General features: G+C 35.3%; 1 protein-coding gene across 2 annotated transcripts; it reads right to left on the reverse strand.

Annotated features, from left to right (window-relative positions):
- Positions 1–1,774: 1,774 nt before the first annotated feature.
- On the reverse strand, positions 1,775–19,707 carry LOC136811833 (mucin-2-like). Of its 2 annotated transcripts, none has more exons than XM_067068464.1 (28): positions 19,530–19,707; positions 19,004–19,069; positions 17,902–18,069; positions 17,496–17,555; positions 16,799–16,966; positions 15,825–16,103; positions 15,437–15,613; positions 14,998–15,155; positions 14,346–14,609; positions 13,713–13,976; positions 13,231–13,494; positions 12,760–13,023; positions 12,240–12,407; positions 11,959–12,072; positions 11,638–11,805; positions 11,158–11,493; positions 10,826–11,044; positions 10,302–10,469; positions 9,795–9,986; positions 9,455–9,625; positions 8,579–8,830; positions 8,270–8,440; positions 7,860–8,009; positions 7,373–7,540; positions 7,105–7,233; positions 6,493–6,660; positions 5,920–6,204; positions 1,775–2,372 (listed from the first exon to the last, which is right to left on the reverse strand). In XM_067068464.1, the coding sequence occupies exons 9-28, from the start codon at positions 14,500–14,502 to the stop codon at positions 2,158–2,160; spliced, it is 4,023 nt and encodes a 1,340-aa protein (XP_066924565.1). In that variant the 5' UTR covers positions 14,503–14,609; positions 14,998–15,155; positions 15,437–15,613; positions 15,825–16,103; positions 16,799–16,966; positions 17,496–17,555; positions 17,902–18,069; positions 19,004–19,069; positions 19,530–19,707; the 3' UTR covers positions 1,775–2,157. The 2 variants fall into 2 exon arrangements, with proteins under 2 accessions (XP_066924565.1, XP_066924573.1); XM_067068472.1 differs by lacking the exon at positions 1,775–2,372 and adding an exon at positions 4,759–5,322.
- Positions 19,708–20,258: the final 551 nt, after the last annotated feature.

Consider the following 20,258-nt stretch of genomic DNA (forward strand, 5'->3'; position numbering starts at 1 on the left):
GTATATAAAGATGATACTAATTCGTATATACTGACTTTTAAAAAACTATTTTTTTATATTTTTAAATATTGTTTTTTTACTGCTGTTCAAGGTTCGATTTTCTCTCTTCAAGATTATGTATCGTATACTTCGAAGGTAATAAAGAAAGTTTTCTTTTTGATTTTGTGGCACTCTCAAATCAATACTATGTAAGCAAGCCATAACTGTTAATGGATAGATGACACGTTTTAAGTGGGTCCTATTCGTTCGCAACCCGGTTCTTTGTTGGTGTCATCTCTGTATTGGAACCATACTTCATTAAGGGTGTTGCATACTTTAAGTTGACAGAATCGATCTTTTGTACAAAAATAGTAAACACGTCTCGGGTCTCCTTCAACGATATTGAAACCTTGTCCTTTATCTCCCAATTCTACATCCGTTTTGTTTTCACAGAAGTTTTCAGGATCTACATAAAAAAATAATGTAACAGTTTGAGCAAATTTATTACTTCAATAAAGTCAACTCTTTCTAATCCGAACCTATCTCTATTGTTAGAATCAATTTGTAATTCGAACTAAAATTCCCTTAGGCATGAAATTGGTATGAAAGTTGAAACTTTTTTTATATTTCTTTGTCAGCCAAGCAAGATGCCTATAGGTCCAATAATTAAAGATAATTCATCTTGATCGTTTGGAACGTCTCAGGAACACTATACTGCGTTCGTGAACGTTCAGGAACGTCTTAAGACCATTCTATTTCATTTTGTCCTGCGATTTGTTTGCGATGAGAAATTTTATTGAGTAAATACTCTAAGGTATATATAGCCAGGGGGGGCTGTTGGAAAAAATCTCAAAACTTAATAATCGGGGGGCTTGGAATAAAAATGTCATGGGCGTCCTTGGTGGAAAGTTTTTAAAAAGGAAGTTAATACAGCAGAATTACGACAAAAGAAAGAACTTTCAAAAACATTTTCCCAAAAATTAATAAGCGGAATTTTTGGAAAAAGAATGTCCTGGGTGAACAATTTTGCGATACGTGGGACTCTTTTTTGCAAAAAATGTGACCCTGAATGGGACTGAAATTCAAGAATCTTTCTCAAAATTCACAACTTTTTTTCTAAATATCTCCGAAAACGTACCCTACGAGGGACTGGTCAATATTTTTTGTCCCCCTTGGGTCCTTACAGAATAAAATAATGCCTGAAAAAATAAATTTGAAGGGAAGAGAGGGGATTCGAATTGGCAGATGGCTAGAAAGATTTTGGCAGGAATCTAATTTCGCAGAAAAACAAAACTACATTTTGAGGGGAACTTAATTTGACTAATTTCAGGTAAATTCACAAAACCAGCCAAATTTCCTTTTCGCCAAAATCTATCCCTTTAACGGAAGAAAATTCAGAATGCTGTAAATATAAAGGGCTTGAAGTTTAGACCAAACGGTATATGTGCGCCATTTCAAAATACAGGTCTTCCATCATACAAAAAGTATTTCAAATCAAACAGCTTGAAGTAACCTATGAAAGGCAAAGCCTACTACATTTCAGATACCCTATTTGATGAGCCCCCCAGCCATCTTTCAAATAAAGCAAACAAATTTTCCAAAATCACGTTATCATGAGTTAAACTTCTATTCTATCACGATCACGCAATCACGCACTTTAAAAATCTTAAATCACGAAATCACGAACTTGAAAAACGCCAATCACGTCATCAAGGCATCAAGAAAGCATCAAGAAAGCATCTTGATAGATGCACAATAAGGATATCAAGTAGCCAAAAGAGTTTTCTGTGTTTTGAAAGAACACAGTCAAATGTGTATTTTCTTTTCTGCTTATCACGCGGTAATGGGTGGTGAAAACCTTATTTACAAAATGGTTAGGTATCTTCTATAGTATAAATGCATTGAAATTATCTAAAGATAGGATGAAATAATATACATTTAAAAAGGATATAAAGATGATACTAATTCGTATATACTGACTTTTAAGAAAACTATTTTGTTATATTTTCAAATATTGTTTTTTTACTGCTGTTTAAAGTTTCATTTTCTCTCTTCAAGATTTAATTTTATATATGGTATACTTCGAAGTCAATAAAATGATTCCTTTTTGGTTTTGTGACACTCTCAAATCAATACCATGTAAACAAGCCCTAACGGCTAATGGATAGATGGCACATTTCAAGTGGGTCTGTTTTCGCAACCCGGTTCTTTTTTGACGTCATCCTTATTTTGGAACCATTTTTCATTAGGGCTGTCGCACTGTTTAAGTTGACAGAATCGATCTTTTGTACAAAAATAGTAAACACGTCTCGGGTCTCCTTGGACGATATTGAAACCTTGTCCTTTATCTCCCAATTCTACGTCCGTTTTGTTTTGACAGAAATTTTCTGGGTCTAAAGAAAAAGATAATGTAACATTTTGAGTAAATTTATTATTTTAATAAAGTCAACACTTTTTTAATCCGAACCTATCTTTGTTGTTAGAATCTATTTGTAATTAGATATAAAATTCCCCTTTAAGCATAAAATTGGTATGAAAGTTACTTTTTTTTGTATTTCTTTGTTAGCCAGGCAATAATTCATCTCGATCGTTCCCGAACATTAGGGAACGATCAAGAACGTTTTTAGACTATAAAATGTTCGTGAACGTTCATGAACGTCTCAAAAACCTTCCATTTTATTTTGTACAGCGAAGCGCTTGCGGTGACACATTTTATTGAGTAGATAATTAAAAAACACCTGGAATTTCTATTTTCTTAAAATAAATACAATAGTCACGTCTGTAAATTTTCCCGGATAGAATAAAAATGGCTAGGTCGATTGTCAACGTTTTCGATTACTTTCTGAAATCAACTTTTTCATTCAACTGAGCATAACTTTTGATCTAATAAATCGAATTTAATAAATGACCCATCAAAGTTTATTTCTCTTCTTTCCAATGAATTTTTTTTTTTTTTAATTAGTTTTAAAGAGAGAAACTTTTTTGTGGCGCACCCGGTATTTCAGTGCTTTTGCGTAGGGGACTGAAAATCCTTACAGCATAAAATAATGCCTGGAAAAAATGAAGTCTTTCAAGTTCTTTCTTTTTTTAAAAGTTATATGAAGAAATTACGGAAAACGTTTACATGTTTTCGTCCATTGTTTCAAATGACTTCAAAACGTTTTAATAAAATTTATATAACTTCTGTTGTAAGATTTACTGATGGAAACCTTTTGATCGATGAAAACAGATTTCTAAAAGATCGATGAAAAATTGAACATAAAATGTACATCTATTGTCGTTCAGAGTAACTCCTTTTTGGACCTTTGCAATGTCATTGCTGGTATTTTCCTTCTTTCGTGCAACAATAATACAATATTTTTTCATTGTTAATTGTAAACCCTCTACTATTTTATTCAAAACTTGTCTTGTCCCTTCAAAAATCTTCTGGTAATGAAATTTGATCAGTAAGAAATTTGTTGAATTATTTTCAATTGTAAACAAGAATCTAACATACCTGTTACACCTCAGAAAATCGAAATTTTATAAAAAGTTACATGTATGAAAAAAGCTTTGTGACATAAATTTATGTAAAATAGTCATAAAAATAAAATTGTAAAAAGGTAAGAAATTGTTTACATACCAGATATAAAAAAAGTATTTGTTCAAATATTGTGGAAAAATTACGAGTAGATTTTAACACAATACTACAAAACGACTCAAAATGTGATAGTAGAATATGTTGAATTTATAGCTTCCACTTAAGGACTAGATCTTAGGATCTTTCAAAAGTTGTAACCAGTCTTTTAGATGTACCATATTTATACTGTTTCACATTTGAATATAGAATGTTCTTTTTTTGTTTCATCACATTATAAATACATTGTTGTCCATGCAATTGATCCTTAAGTTGGGCCGTCAGTTTCACACGCACCAGTTGTCTTTGTTTTCTGCTTGAAAACTAAATTTGATCCTCCACATTTTCTCAATGTACAAATATTGTTAGAACATGTTCTGTAGTAGATGAAATCTATACCAGCTCTTAATTGATAATCTCCATCAGGAAGCCCGTCACATTCTGGTGGTGGAAATAAGGAAATAAGATTTGATGAAACGGTCTTGTGTGTGGTTCTTTTGGAAAAAAGTACAGGTTGTAATGTTTCTTTCCGGTAGAAATTTTACTCTTATTTGCAGCTTCATCTTTCATAATCTCTGCATCTTCCTTTTTCTTTTTTTCTGTTTTTTTTTACAGCCGTTTCATTGTTAACTATTAACTACTAGTGTTTAAATACTGCTGGATTTAATATGAAGCTATTTTTGAATTCAAGATCGTAAATAAAGTCCTCAAATATAGCGCATAAGTTTTTGAATATCAAAATTCTTACAACGTGTAATTCACTATGCCTTTTCATTTCGTTGGCAAACATTTTCTTATTTAACAAAATTCATATTATATTAAGCATTAAAGTAGAGACTATTTCCAAGGATTTCTTTTGCTATTCGGCCTCAATCCTTTTTGAGTTATCAAAAAGTTTTGATGCTGGAGAAAATATTAGCAAAACTATGTGAAGAATGTGAAGGTTAAATATGACATAAAAACAATTATATTGTAAGCTAGATTTTTTGAGACCATTCATTAGAAATAACTCAGTACTGACAGAAAACGAGAAATTACTCATTTAGCATTTGGTACCTCAGATTTAGGTTTTTAGGGTATAGAACTCGAATAATCCTATGGTAAAGAAGATTTTTTTTTCTGGTATACCCGGTTTTAGGAGAAATAAAAATTGAAGCCAACTTTAAAAAGGAATATTTAAATAATTAATTTTTTTTTAAAAAGTTACATGAATGAAAAAAGCTTTGTGACATAAATTTATGTAAAATACTCATAAAAACAAAATTGGTAAAAAGGTAAAAAATTATTTACATACCAGATATGGAAAAAGTATTTTTCAAAGTCGATTTTAATACAATGCTACAAAACGACTCAAAATGTATTAGTAGAATTTGTAGAATTTATAGCTTCCACTTAAGCACTAGATCCTGGGATCTCGATGTGTCAAATGAGTCCGATATCATTTTTTAAAAGTCGTGACCAGTCATTTAGATATACTGTTTCACATTCAAATATAGAATTGTTCATATTTGTTTCATTACATTATAAATACATTGTTGTCCGTGATATTGATCCTTAACTTTCGTCGTCATTTTCACATGCACCAGTCGTCTGTGTTTTCTGCTTGAAAACTAAATTTGGTCCTCCACATTTTCTCAATGTACAAATATTGTTGGAGCATGTTCTGTAGTAGATGAAGTCTATACCAGCTCTTAATTGATAATCGCCATCAGGAAGCCCGTCACATTCTGGTGATGGAAATAAGGAAATAAAATTGATGAAATGGTCTTGTGTGGTTTCTTTTGGGAAAAAGTGCAGGTTATCTTTTTTCTTCTCGGTAGAAATTTTACTTCTATTTACTGCTTCATCTGCATCTTCCTTTTTTCTTTTGTTCTGTTTTTTTTACAGCTGTTTCATTATTAACTATTAACTACTAGTGTTTAAATATTGTTAGATTTAATATGAAGCTACTTTTGAATTTAAGATCGCAAATACAGCCCACAAATAAAGCGCATATATTTTTAGATCGCAAATAAAGTCCTCAAATATAGCGCATATATTTTTGAACGTGTAATTCAATATGCCTTTTCATTTCTATTTTGGCTAAATAAAGAATGTACCAAGCCCCTTTACCATAGACCCTTTAAACAGTCTATTAAATTATAGGTAGCTAGGATTGATTGTAAAAACATCCAAAGGCGGAAAAACATCATGAGACTGGTTTTGGTGGCCCATAATTCCTCTTGACCGTCTAATGGCCTATTCACACTCTTGTTGATTCAGTGAATTAACGCACTGTAATTACCAACCAAAAAAATAACCTTATAAAAAAAATTAAAACTTACTGCATTGTGATTTAGTAGTTGTCGTTGGTCCGGGGGTGGTCGTTGTTGGTTCTGGAGTGGTCGTTGTAGGTTCTGGAGTGGTCGTTGTTGGTTCTGGAGTGGTCGTTGTTGGTTCAGGGGTGGTCGTTGTTGGTTCAGGGGTGGTCGTTGTTGGTTCTGGAGTGGTCGTTGTTGGTTCTGGAGTGGTCGTTGTTGGTTCTGGAGTAGTCGTTGTGGGTTCAGGGGTGGTCGTTGTTGATTCTGGGGTGGTCGTTGTTGGTGCTGCCAAGGTCGTTTTGGGGCATTCTGAAAAAATTAGGAATAAATATAATATTATGAATTCAAAACCAAAAATTCAGTTTCCAATTGGTTGTAAATCTGTAGTGTGAGGCAAATCCTCTATTTTTTCTGTCACTGATTTAAAAGGGATGACGAAATATGTCATTCTAAAGGATTTTTATACAACAGTCATTGGTAAGATATTCAGAAGTGGTGAAGCAACATAAACCATTACGCTAATAGATAATTGTGATAATATGGAGTTTAAGCTTTCCAGGAACCCAATATCCCTGTTCTTAATAACTGAATCCTTACTTGTTCCTTCAAAATTACAAATTCCACATTCATTAATGAACACAAGTGTAGGTGGGCAACTTAAACATAAACCATCACGTTTTTTGTTTGTACAAGTGAAGAATTGTGTATTATCAGCGGGATGAGCGTATCTGCCGTCTTCTTTGTCATCACAAAAGTCATCAGGACCTAAAATTATACCGTTAAATTCGCTGAGCTTTATTTATATAGAACCTGGAGGTAGTTTTTCAATCTCGGCCAAGCAAAATGTTTTGATATATGATAAGAGTTTTTAAGAAATTGGTTCCTGCGTCGAGAGCGCTGGATGATCCAGACTGGATCTGCTTTTGCTTGTACGCGCCGTTTGTCGTTAGACAATTTTTAACACTACAAAGGCTTCTTTGTAGGTACCCCTCAGTAGCGTTCTCAGGAGTGTCGAAAATTCGTGTAGGAGAGCACAATTTTGTTACAAATTAATAATCTTTTATCATAAAATCTGCTCTCTTACTACCATTGACATTGTTTTTTCCAGAGAGAATCTACTTTCCTCACAGGCAAAAAAAGGAAAACGATTTTGTTTGAATTGTTTATTAAGTACTATAGCTCTCGTATGTAATATTTTGAACAGCTTACATGGAATTTTTGTTGTAGTGGTGGTCGGTTCTGGGGTGGTTGTTGGTTCTGGGGTGGTCGTTGGTTCAGGGGTGGTTGTTGTTGGTTCAGGGGTGGTCGTTGTTGGTTCAGGGGTGGTCGTTGGGCATGCTAAAATTGAAAAGTTAATATTACATTCTATCTCTTTCAAAAACATAAGCTTTTTACCAATAAAAGCTAATATCTTGCCAGATTTTGTCAGCTACAAAAGTAATGCTATCTTTCAGTATTCCACCACGAGGTCACTTACGTGTTGAAGGTAGAAGACAAGCTGCACATTCTTGTTTGAAAACTTCTCCTGGACCACATGGTTTGCATGAGCCTGCTGTTTCACCAGTACATCTAAAGAATTGTCGGTTATCTCCGGTATATCCGTAAATACCGTCGTTCTTGCCGACACAGAAATTTTCAGGTGGGCCTGAAATTAAAAAAGATAAGTTTTGAAAAAATTGCCCTGTGTCACTAAAAATTCAAAACTTTGAAGAGATATTCGTATGGATTTTTGATTTTTGATTTTATCTTCTTTAGTTTCCATGGCCTCAAGAAATTGATTTTTACGGCTAAAGTTTTCCACGGTTGAGATATTCAATGTTTAATTTTTACCAAAAAATTGATAGAAGTACTTCATCAGTGCTATCCTTAAATTGTGGTCATTTCGAGTGTTTTAGAGAAAAAATTCGAGGAATTGTTTTCGAATGTTTTGTTACGGAACTTCCTTGGAACTAAGGTTCTCTTACATGAAGGTTTGAAGACTGTTGTTGGTGCAGGTGTTGTTGTGGTTGGAGCAGGTGTTGTTGTGGTTGGAGCAGGTGTCGTTGTGGTTGGAGCAGGTGTTGTTGTGGTTGGAGCAGGAGTTGTTGTGGTTGGAGCAGGTGTTGTTGGACAGTCTATAAAATAATTATAGATAGTTCTCATTTTGAAATAGTGCCTGATTTTTACCTGAAAACCTATAAATTCAAGGGCTAAATCACAGAAGACACACAACACTGTTTCAACTTTAGTGTATCTATTGAATTATAGACGTTAATGGGTGTTATTCAGTTCAGCTGTGATGAATAAATATATGATACATGTTACAAGAATTTGTTTGGAGATACATGATCATCTTCTCAAAAGTTAAACAATGAGAATAAGTGAAGATTCTCACCTGCGTCTGGTCTGAGACATTCTCCGCATGGCATTTTAAAGACAGATCCTGGTGCACAATCGAAACATGCTGGAGGTTGTGCTTCATCGAGACAATGGTAAAATCGAACATCGTCTTGTGGAATGCCATACAAACCATTAGCCTTTCCTACGCATGCGTCGGCTGGAGGGCCTATGAAATGAAGTATTAAGACTTGTAACTATTTGCCCACAGATCTGGAAACGAAGCAAAAGTTGCAAAGAATATGGTGATCAGATTTGAATCATCCTCTTATCTAAGTACTTTAAATATGTTATTCGTATTACTTACAAGGGATTCTCGTTGTACTTGTTGTCGGTTCAGGGGTCGTTGTTGGTTCTGGAGTGGTTGTTGTTGGTTCTGGAGTAGTCGTTGTTGGTTCTGGAGTGGTTTTTGTTGGTTCTGGAGTGGTTGTTGTTGGTTCTGGAGTGGTTGTTGTTGGTGCTGCTATGGTTGTTGGTTCTGGGGTGGTTGTTGTTGGTGCAGGTGTTGTTGTAGTTGGAGCAGGCGTTGTTGTGGTTGGAGCTGGTGTTGTTGGACAGTCTGTAAAATAATCATAGATAGTTCTCATTTTAAAATGGTGCCTGATTTTGCCTGAAAACCTGTAAAATTCAAGGGCTAAATGTAAATCACAGTAGGTTCACAACACTGTTTCAACTTTCGTGTATCTATTAAATTATAGACGTTAGATGGGCTTTGTTCAGCTCAGCTGTGATGAGAATGAATAAAAACTTTTTACAAAAGTTTGTTTGGAGAGATATAACTACCTTCCCATTTAAAAAAATTGGTCAAAACATCGTCCCTGGTAGAAAATTAGCCTCCAATTTTTATCCCCACTGAAAATAATCAAATAAAGCAATCCTCACTGAAAATTATTCACTGTTTTTCTTATCCCCCTGAATTTTTTGACTTTAAATCAAAAGAATTGAAATCCAAATTATAATAGAAAATGTGTGAATATCAATATCCCATCGAGTCTGCCAATCCCCACTGGCTGGAAAAATCCTACCGGGTCTCTGAGAAAGGGATGTATAACTCAATGTTGTTGTTATCGAATATACTGACTATTTCCCTTTAGGAGATATGCCAATGTACCTTATTCAGTTACTCTAATTAGATTGAATCATTTACATGATCATCTTCCTGGAAAGAAGTGAAGATTCTCACCTGTGTCTGGTCTGAGACATTCTCCGCATGGCATTTTAAAGACAGATCCTGGTGCACAATCGAAACATGCTGGAGGTTGTGCTTCACCGAGACAATGGTAAAATCGAACATCGTCTTGTGGAATGCCATACAAACCGTCAGCTTTTCCTACGCATGCGTCGGCTGGTGGGCCTATGAAATGAAGAATTAAGACTTTTTACTATTTGCCCACAGATATGGAAACGAAACGAAAGTTGGAAAGAATATGATGATCAGATTTGAATCATCCTCTTCTCTAAGTGCTTTTGGAGGGAATAGTGAGCAAATCAATGACTTTAAATATGTTATTCGTATTACTTACAAGGAATTCTCGTTGTACTTGTTGTCAGTTCAGGAGTCGTTGTTGGTTCTGGAGTGGTCGTTGTTGGTTCTGGGGTGGTCGTTGTTGGTTCTGGGGTGGTCGTTGTTGGTTCTGGGGTAGTTGTTGTTGGTTCTGTAGTGGTTGTTGTTGGTTCTGGAGTGGTCGTTGTAGTTGGGTTACCTTGCGTGCATTCTAAAAATTATAAAAATATGAAATAAAGTTTTTTAGAAACACTTTTTTTGAGCTTTTGTATGATTCAGACAAATTCCAATAGTCGAGAAGTCAAGAAATTGCACAAGCTTTACCTTTTACAAAGCTGGATACGCAAGACGGATTAGAGCTACTAGTCTACACAATAGGCTTTTGACCCTTCTCCTCTAAGAGCAGGAGTTTTACTCGTTTTTTTTATGTAATACAATTTGAAGAAGCATGAAGCTCACAATGCCTAAAAACTAAGAAACATCTAAGAAACATGCTGAGGCCGAGAATGTAAAAATATTGACTTACTTTGGTTAAGGTAAAGACATCGTCCACATTCTTCGTTGAAAACCAATGTTGCAGCACACCACAAACATTCAGAAGACATTCCCTTCATGCAACTGAAAAATTGACGTCTGTTCTTTGGATTGGCATAAGCTCCATCATCTGCAGTCGAACAGAAATCCTTTGGTGGACCTGTGCGGGAATGGAATCGAGTTACAATCGGAATATTTTGTTACTGTTTTATTTAGGAGGATGGTAGTTGAAGTAGGGAAAGACAAACTGAAATTACTTTCTGTGCATCGGGGACTAGCAGTTTATTGAATACTTTTTTTTGTTAAATGTTTCAAAAAGCTCGTGACTTTGACATCGCTTTTGTTTCCTTCGGTGTCGCATTTTTTTCTCGGAAACTTATGCGGAAAATAATTATGTTAGATAATGAAGAAAGAATCAGCCCTGGAAAATTGATCTTCATCTATTCAAAAAGAAGAAAATCGATTGAATAATTCTTTTGTTTTGGTAACTTTGTTTTTTTTCTTGTTGCTACTTACAGTCTTCAACCGGGGCTACGGTGGTTGTGGTTTCTGGTGGAGCGGCGACAGTTGTTGTTGTTGGGGGTGGAGGAGCGGTTGTTGTGGTTTCAGCAGCAGTTGTCGTGGTTTCAGCAGTAGTTGTCGTGGTTACAGGTATATCTGCAGCTGTTGTTGTAGTATCTGGTGCTTGTGTGGTGGTTGTTGATGGGTTATTTCCTCCGCAAACGTAGTTGTTATCTAAAAATGAGATTGACAGTTTCAAAAATGTTCATAAACTATATTCATAAATTGTGCTTTCAATGTAAATTACAACTGATTGCAAAAAATTTATTAAGTTCAATTTGACTTACGTGGATCGAACATCATGCACTTGTCACAGACTTCAATATAGACTTGTTTTCCAGGACACGTGGAACATTCACCAGCAACTCCATCTTTACAATCGAAGTATTTGGTACAATCAAACGGTGATTGTACTCTTCGGTCATGTTTTCCATTACAGTAATATGAAGGCACGCATTTATCACATTTAACTGGGCTCCTTGTTGGGTCAGCGGCTTTTGTTGTGTGTGGATCAGCGGCTTTTGTTGTATCTGGATGTGGTACTTGGGTTGTTGGTGCGACACCCATTTTACTTGGGTTGATTGTTGTGGAGGGTTTTCCGTTGGCGCATTGCTTCGGGTCCGCTGGAGTAACAAAGGGTGGACATTTTAGTTTGAATTTGAGTTTAGCATATGATCATACATCCTTGTCTTTTAAGCCTTTTAAGATGGACAGGATATGGGAAAAATTAGGACCAAGGAAAATTAGAAAAGTCATTAAACTCTTACTTGTATCTTTTTCCAAGCATTGTACACAGATTTCGACATAAACCAGTTTGGCTGGGCAAGTAATACATTGTGTTGCTCTTTTATGAACACAAGAGAAAAATCGTGTTTTATCACCAGGTAATTGGAAAGTTCCATCAGCTCTATTATCGCAAAATCCTTTTGGTGCGCCTATAAGAAAAACATATCATTTACTCACAAACTAATATAGATGTTGGACAGGTATTTTTTAATGCCATGATTTGTTAAATTTGAAAGAGTTTTATAGGTGGTAGATAATATTTACAGGTGTTTTAAGAGATTTTAAGACCACTTCAAACTCACAGTTTGGATCGACTTGGTTTCCTCCACCTTGTTGGTTTCCACCACCCTGTTGGTTTCCTCCGCCCTGTTGGTTTCCTCCGCCTTGATTGTTGCTGCTACATTTGTAGTTGTGTCCTATGGTGAAAAAAAGAAATATTAAATATGAATTTCATATTACGTTTTGTATGAAAAACAATTTAATTATGGAACTTTGGTTCAATTGACCAATTTCTGACACAAGAGTTTTGTTAAATTTTAACAAATAAACACAATGGTGAAAGTGAAAGAGAAAAACAATTCACCTGCATCGTGAACCATACATTCTTTGCATTTCTCAACGAATACCAAATCACCAGGGCAAGCTTGACATGGTGTAGCCTTTCCATTATTGCATGAGAAGAATCGATGTTTGCTGTATGGACTTTGGAACATTGCGTTGCTTTTACCATTACAGAATCCAGCTGTAGAACCTGTAGTGAAGAAATAATCATATGATCGCAAGCACCTCCAAAAATCCAAGATTTATTTTGCAGCGAAAGAAAAACTAGTAAAGTTTCTATGCGTGAATGCGTGAATTGGAAAACTTTGCGTGAACAGAAATTGCGTGTACAAACATTGCGTCAATCTAGAAACAGATATGAGTGATTTCGAAAACTTAAGGTCCACTTGGGGGTTTCTCCAAAAGCTTAAAAAGTATTCATAATGGGTCTTGAGCCAATTGTGTTTACGCTTTTGTTGTGTCATAATTCTATATATTTATCACAACTTTTACAATACACAACTTATGCTTGCTGTAAATGATTAATGAAATAAGGCTCTTACATTTATTGGTGTCGCCACCAGATGATTGCGTTGTTCCTGATGATTGAGTGGTTGTTGCTGGATTTGCTTGGGTAGGAGTGGGTTTAGCTGGACAAGTATCTTTAGGGAACAGACATTGATTGCATTCTGATTTGTAGACTAAACCTGCTTGACACATCATGCATGGTGAAGACACTTTACCAATACAAGCAAAGAATTGTTGTGGATTATTTGGGTTGGCGTATCTTCCATCTTGTTTATCATTACAGAAGTTTTCTGGTGGACCTAGTGTCGAAATAAAAACCGTTTTTATTGTGGGCCTCCAAACGATCATTTATATACTGTTCATGTATTATTATTTCTATTTTGAGAGAAACAGGCCGGTTTTAACACAGACAGTTATTACATGTAACGACCAAGTTGAACATCCAAATTTATATCATGAAATAAAATACAAAGTATTTAAGACATTCTTTGAATTGAAAATCTTACATTTATCTGTATCGCCACCAGATGATTGTGTTGTTCCTGATGATTGAGTTGTTGTTGCTGGATTTGCTTGAGTAGGAGTAGGTTTAGCTGGACAAGTATCTTGAGGGAACAGACATTGATTGCATTCTGATTTGTAGACTAAACCTGCTTGACACATCATACATACCGAAGACACTTTACCAGTACAAGCAAAGAATTGTTGTGGATTATTTGGGTTGGCGTATCTTCCATCTTGTTTATCATTACAGAAGTTTTCTGGCGGACCTATTGTCGAAATAAAAAACCGAATTTATTGTATTTATTGTGGGCCTCCAACGATCATTTATATACTGTTCCTGTATTATTATTGCTATTTCGAGAGACAGAGGCCGGTTTTAACACAGTTATTACATGTAACGACCAAGAACTTGTTGAACATCCAAATTTATATCATGAAATAAAAGACAAAGTATTTAAGACATTCTTTGAATTGAAAAACTTACATTTATCGGTATCGCCACCAGATGATTGCGTTGTTCCTGATGATTGAGTGGTTGTTGCTGGATTTGCTTGAGTAGGAGTAGGTTTAGCTGGACAAGTATCTTGAGGAAACAGACATTGATCGCATTCTGATTTGTACACCAAACCTCCTTGACACATCGTACATACCGAAGGCACTTTACCAGTACAAGCGAAGAATTGTTGTGGATTATTTGGGTTGGCGTATTTTCCATCTTGTTTATCATTACAGAAGTTTTCTGGCGGACCTAATGTCGAAATAAAGAAATGATTATTTCTCATGTAAAGGTTTAGGTTTTTCGCAATAAGTTAGAATTTTCAATCGAATTTATTGCAATGTAAATGTTTAAAAAAAATACCAGCACTGAGTGTAAGTGAGAGGAAGTCAACTTAGATAATGCATCTCCAATAATTGCTGAGAATTACAAGCTAGACTGACAGTGGGCCTCCAAACGAACATTTATATACTGTTCTTCTATTTTTAGTATTATTTTGAGAGACTCAGGCCGATATTTTGACACAGATATTACAGGTAAAGACTAAGAACTTGTTGAAGATCCAGATAGATCTAATAATAAACAAAGTATTTAAGACATGCTTTATATTGAATATCTTACATTTATCGGTATCACCACCAGATGATTGTGTTGTTCCTGATGATTGAGTTGTTGTTGCTGGATTTCCTTGTGTAGGAGTGGGTTTAGCTGGACAAGTATCTTGAGGAAACAGACATCGATCACATTCTGATTTGTACACCAAACCTCCTTGACACATCGTACATACCGAAGGCACTTTACCAGTACAAGCGAAGAATTGCTGTGGATTTTTTGGGTTGGCGTATTTTCCATCTTGTTTATCATTACAGAAGTTTTCTGGTGGACCTAATGTCGAAATAAAGAAATTATTATTTCACATGTAAATGTTTACGTCTTTTCACAATAAGTTAGAATTGTCAGTCGAATTTATTGTAATGTAAATGTTTAAAAAATATGTCTCAATGGAAGTTAACCCAGCGATAAAACATTTCAAATAATTATTCAGAATTACAAGCTATACTGACAGTGGGCCTCCAAACGAACATTTATATACTGTTCTTGTATTTTAGCATTATTTTGAGAGACTCAGGCCAATTTTTTTATTTAATTAAAGACGAATTCCCAATTTAGACTGATTGCTCCTTATTTTATTTATTTTCTTACTTAATTTAAAAAATAACTTATTGCATAACTTACAAACAGGTGCAGAGGTTGGTTGCGTTGTCTTCGGGGCAGCCTGAGTTGTCTCTGGTGCTGGTTGCGTTGTCTTCGGGGCAGCCTGAGTTGTCTCTGGTGCTGGTTGCGTTGTCTTTGGGGCAGCCTGAGTTGTTTCTGGTGCTGGTTGCGTTGTCTTCGGGGCTGCTTGTGTTGTTGTAGCTTTACCACATTTGCCTAAAACAATTTTTAAATGATATTTTCAAATTTCAATAAGCTTCATTGATCTGGTGTATTATGGCCCAAAAAAAGCGGACAAGTTTTTATATAGACATCTTATACTTTGTTTGTTTCCAAATTAGATGCAGTGGACCCTCTCTAATTCAAACTTCTATTATTTGAGTCTTTCTGTAGAAAGTAATATAAAGTGATCTCTATAATTGGTATCTTTCTCTAAGTCTGAAAAAACTCTTCGTCCCTTAAAGATCGAATTCGAGACAGGTAACTGTAATACGTACTGGTGTCGCTTCCAGGGAAAAGACAGTTTTGACAGATTTCGTAGAATTTTAATCCTCCAGGACACGGTTGGCATAGTGAAGCTTTTTTATTTTCACAGTGGAAAAAGACAGTTTCGTCATAAGGGTTTGCAAACATTCTGTTTGGTTTATCTGCACAAAAGTCTGGTGATGGTGGACCTGAAAGTTGTGAAAAACATAAAAATGATTAGTTTGATGGAAAAGACAACACAATAAGAACCCTTATCAGATTAAGGAGTGAGGTTTGTAGTTTCTTTTTGCAAGCCTTCCATTATTTTATCTCTGAATATGTTACTGACTGAAATTATTATATTTTTACTAGCTCAAATCTTTTCAAAGAGTTATTATAAAAAACTTGAGACAAACTTACAAGGTTGTTTAGCTTGCGTTGGTGCTACTGTAGTTGTGGTCGGAGCTTCAGTTGTCGTTGTTGTAGTGGGTGCAGCTTGTGTGGATGGTGCTTCAGTGGTGGTCGTTGTTGGAGCTTCAGTCGTTGTTGTTGGTGCTTGAGTTGTCGTTGTTGGTGCAGCTTGTGTCGTCGGTTCTTCAGTCGTTGTCGTTGTAGTAGGAGCAGCTTGTGTCGTTGGAGCTTTCGTTGTCGTTGTTGTTTTTGTTTTTGTTGGTGCTTGTGTGGGTGGGTTTAAGCAAACTGAATATGAAAAGTGGACGATGATGATTCTCTATTAGCCTATACTAGACGTCGCCCGCGTTTTTTCTACGCAATTAACGTCTATTCCACTTTGCGACTTTTTTCGAATGTTTGGTTTTCTCTAAACAGTCGATTTTATGACGTCACTTTTAGCATTCAAGCTCTTGCAGTAGCGAAATAATCGAATTTGCGTCAAAGCGCACTTGAAAGGCTTTTCAAAAAATAGAACTTAGTAAAAGTGGAACTCACTAAGAAACGAGATAAAGAATCCCGGTTTTCAGTGAGGTGCTTGCTAATTCATGATATGCACCACTGCAATGTCTTCTGACATTACATCACAGACCCAATAGTTGATTGGTTATAAGTAACGTAAAATCAGTCAATACGTCACTTTCAACCAATCAGCTATTGGGTGGAATGGAATTCTCTATATTTTTACTTAAAGAAACTTTCTTTTGGTAAGGCAGATGATTTTGAATGTGCATTTCGATTAGAAGCCCTTTCGTAATCGAGTATAGTGTACTTAATTGGGAAAGCTTGATAAATAAGCGTTGAAAGAAACTTCTCCTCTTTCCAAAAAGAAGCTTTGCTTCATACAATTATCTTGTTTTAAACCTCATCACAAAATACCCATCGATATACATGAAATTTCTTAGTCTCTTAACTTTTAGACCCTTTTTTAGAATATTACCAACCTTCAGACTCTCGTTTACAGCTCTGGCATGCTTCATCGAAAACGAGGCCACCAGGACATGGTTGACATGGAGTACTTTGGTAATGTGAACAAGAGAAGAATTTGGTGTTATCGCCGGGTGCTGCGTGTTTACCGTCCATACGGTCTTTACAAAAGTCCTTTGGTGCACCTGTTGAGTGGTTGAAAGAAAAGTCAATTAGTTTTCTAGTAAAGGCTTGGTATCAAGGAGGGTTATAGATTTGCCTTCAAATGTAGATGATCAGAATACAACAAAATAAGTTGAACTATAAAGTATTGGATTTTTGAGAAAAGTTTCGTTGTCCGACTGCGCAAATTTTGATATAAATAGCTTCGACGGAAGCGATATTCTAAAATACTTTACGGTAAAGAAGCAAATCAAATCAAAACGATTCTTCCGTCAATCTCAAGAAGAGTGATTTTCAGTACAGTGGAGTCTCTTCAACTCGAACCTTTATAACTCGAATGTCTCCTTAACTCGATCAAGTTTTATGGTCCCTTCAATTAACAGTGCCTTATAAGCTTTACCCGTAACTCGAAATTTCCTTAACATGAACAAATTTGTGCTCCTCTTGCATGTTCGAGTTATGGAGAGTATCCACTGTATCAATTTTGACTGGTTCATGTGTTCATTTTTCAAGAAAAAACATGTTCAATAACGTTGCGAATCTTTTACTTACAATTATCAGCACCTCCTTTATTGTTGTCTTTAGGTGGACATTGCAAGTTTGGATCGTTTACTGCAAAAATACAAAGATGAGATTTGATTATTCATTGATTGTGAAACCCCTTCTCACAGACCAATTGAGACCCTTCTCCACTGGAAGAATTGGCCAAAATATCGTCCCCAGTGAAAGATTACGCTCTAATTTTTATCCCCTGCTGAGAATACTCGAATAAACGAGGCTGAAAAGATCCTATCGGGTTTAATACTTCTTCTCTGAAATCACAAACACACTAAGTTTTCTTTTTTAGACAATCGTCAATGATAACAGAAACTAAGGACGTTTGATTTCAACGTGCAATAAAACTGTACAAAGGCAATAATAAACGCAATTTGTCTGTTATACAGTGTTTCCAACTTACCATCTGCCCTTGGAAGACAGGCTTCACATTTGAGTGAATATTTGGTGTCATCAGAAGGACATTTTTGACAACCAGAGTTGAGGTTGACATCAGCGCATACGAAGAAATAACGATCATCCTTGTCGTAAACATATACTCCCGCTTTCGTACATAAATCGTTTGCTTGACCTGGTGTTGTAATCAAATACTGGTGTAAGTCTTTTATACATTTATTTGGAAAAATAGTCTCACTGTACCAAGCAAACGGGGTGAGAGTGGAGGCCTAAGATTTATGAGTGTTGGGTGTGCGTCCCTAGTGAGACTAGTTCAAAATTTTCTGATTTCTGCAACTCTTAGACAGACTTTGTAAGGTGAGAAATCCGAACCATAAAGCACGCACATATCCCACCCAGCCCCCCCCCCCCCACCCGGAGCAAGCAAACACTTATACTCCTTATGTTCAATTCATGAATAGCCAAACTGGTTCCTATTCTCATGGGACCCGTGGAAATAGAATGTCAAATTGTCCTGTATTGATCGGCTAATCAAGTAGGCTATCGAATCTTTAGATCCGGATATCCAGGAAAAAATCTCTTTATTTTGACTGGCGATGACTTAGTAGGAATAAAACCTTATTAAATATTTGAGGGTGAAAATTAATGAATAAGAAATATTTTTAAATTTTCTATCAAAGGGTCATGACGAAATGTGTTTATGTCCGTAATCACTTAGAAGTTGTTCCAATATACAGAGGTTTTAGTTTCGTTCCTACTCGTGAAGGGTGTCGCTTGTAATTATTGTCATTCTTCCCTCTAATTAAATCTTACTTAATTCGAGTTAATTTAATCAGGTGCTTAATGACCAAAATGTGGGTTTTTTATTGTTATTAATCATCTGATTATTTTTTGTATCCATGGGAACTAAATTGTCTTTTTTCTAAATACATGGCTTTTTGTCTACGGTGTTTCAAACATTTGATTATTTTACCAACATTTACTGTAAATCGTGAGACCAACATTCCGCATATAATACTTTTTCACGACTTCCAGTCTCTTTGGTAAAGCTTGGTGCTACAGAAGTAATTTTGGCTTAGAGGTTACTAAATATTAACCATGATACTTACATGCATGTGGTGCTCTTGTAGGTTGCGTTTGGAATGGTGTGGTCGAATATTTTGTTGGAGCTCCAACTAAAAACAAATTAACAAAGAAGTAAATTTTCACGAAAAACTGTCAAGAAAGCTAAGATAACAGAAAATACTGTGGTTAAATTCTTAAGTGAACTATTATATTGACAAAGCAATAAATATTTCTAATTTTACGAAGAACTTAGCTCTTGGTAATAAGTTCCCTGAACAAATTTTAAATTTTACAAATTTGTCGTTACAAAATTTGACATAAGCTTGCGTGAACAACAAAAAAATCACACTATCATCATTAATTTTTGTCACGATAGCTGCAAGCTCTATCAAGAAACATAGAAGTATGCAGTTGCAACGTTATAATTTCTTGTATCCGCTGCTAAACTCCTCTACTTTTGCAAACAATAGTTCTATATCGTTTCCTTCCACTGTGCATGTGTAGACAATTATCTCCATAGTGTATACAATATTATACATCCGGATAAAGTAATAAGAAAAGCAAACTCACCAGTCAATGCTAAACCAGTAGCAAGAAGAAAAGAAGCTAAATGCTTCATTTCGTCAATAAAATAAATCTTCGTAATAAAATTTCTTATTCTTAAAAATTTTCGTGTCTTTGTGTTTCGTTGTATTTCCTAAACTTTCGATTGAGGTGTTGTCTGTTTGAATTCTTGTATCGTTGTATTGATTAAGTAGCATTTTTAATTGGTTTTTATACTGCTCGTTAAATGGAGTTAATGGGTTCTTATATAACCTATCAATTTGCTAATGAGTTTCATGCTGAAGTAAAGCATCAATCAGCATTTTTCTTTTGATTTTCTTGGGTAAGGAGAAAGAAAGAGAAATTCTGAAAATTAGCATGGATCCTTTGCACAGTTTATTTATAAGAAATTCAAGCTAATTAGCCTTGCTTTATAGGTTAGACTGTATACTCTGAAGTCTCCGCTTATCAATTTTCAAAAATAAAAAAATAAAAATTACTTAAGACCCCTACCCCCATTTATTTATTTTTTGAAAGTTTAATTCAGCTATCGCAAGCTGAATTAGTCTAAATAGCCTTGTTTCAGCTTATAATGACCTTTTTTGGGGGTTTTTAGAGGTACAATATTGGACCCTCCTTTCATTTGGACCCCTCCCCCCCCACTTTGAAAGCATTTCGGACCCCCTTACTATTCGGGAACTTAGAGTTTAATCCCTTAATTTCAAGATAGAGTTATTATATGAGGTTTTGAAGAAT

Source organism: Clytia hemisphaerica, unplaced genomic scaffold (genome assembly GCF_902728285.1).
Source record: "Clytia hemisphaerica strain Z4C2 unplaced genomic scaffold, Clytia hemisphaerica genome assembly, whole genome shotgun sequence".
Taxonomy (NCBI): domain Eukaryota; kingdom Metazoa; phylum Cnidaria; class Hydrozoa; order Leptothecata; family Clytiidae; genus Clytia; species Clytia hemisphaerica.

Bases quoted from the DNA above. Each gene is read 5' to 3' on its own strand.
- LOC136811833 (XM_067068464.1), bottom strand. From the start codon at position 14,502: ATGTGTCAAGGAGGTTTGGTGTACAAATCAGAATGTGATCGATGTCTG. The intron at 12,408-12,759 runs GTAAGAGCCTTA...TCTTCACTACAG, and splicing joins TGGTGGCGACACCAATAAAT to GTTCTACAGCTGGATTCTGT. The intron at 11,045-11,157 runs GTAAGTCAAATT...TCTCATTTTTAG, and splicing joins GTGCATGATGTTCGATCCAC to ATAACAACTACGTTTGCGGA.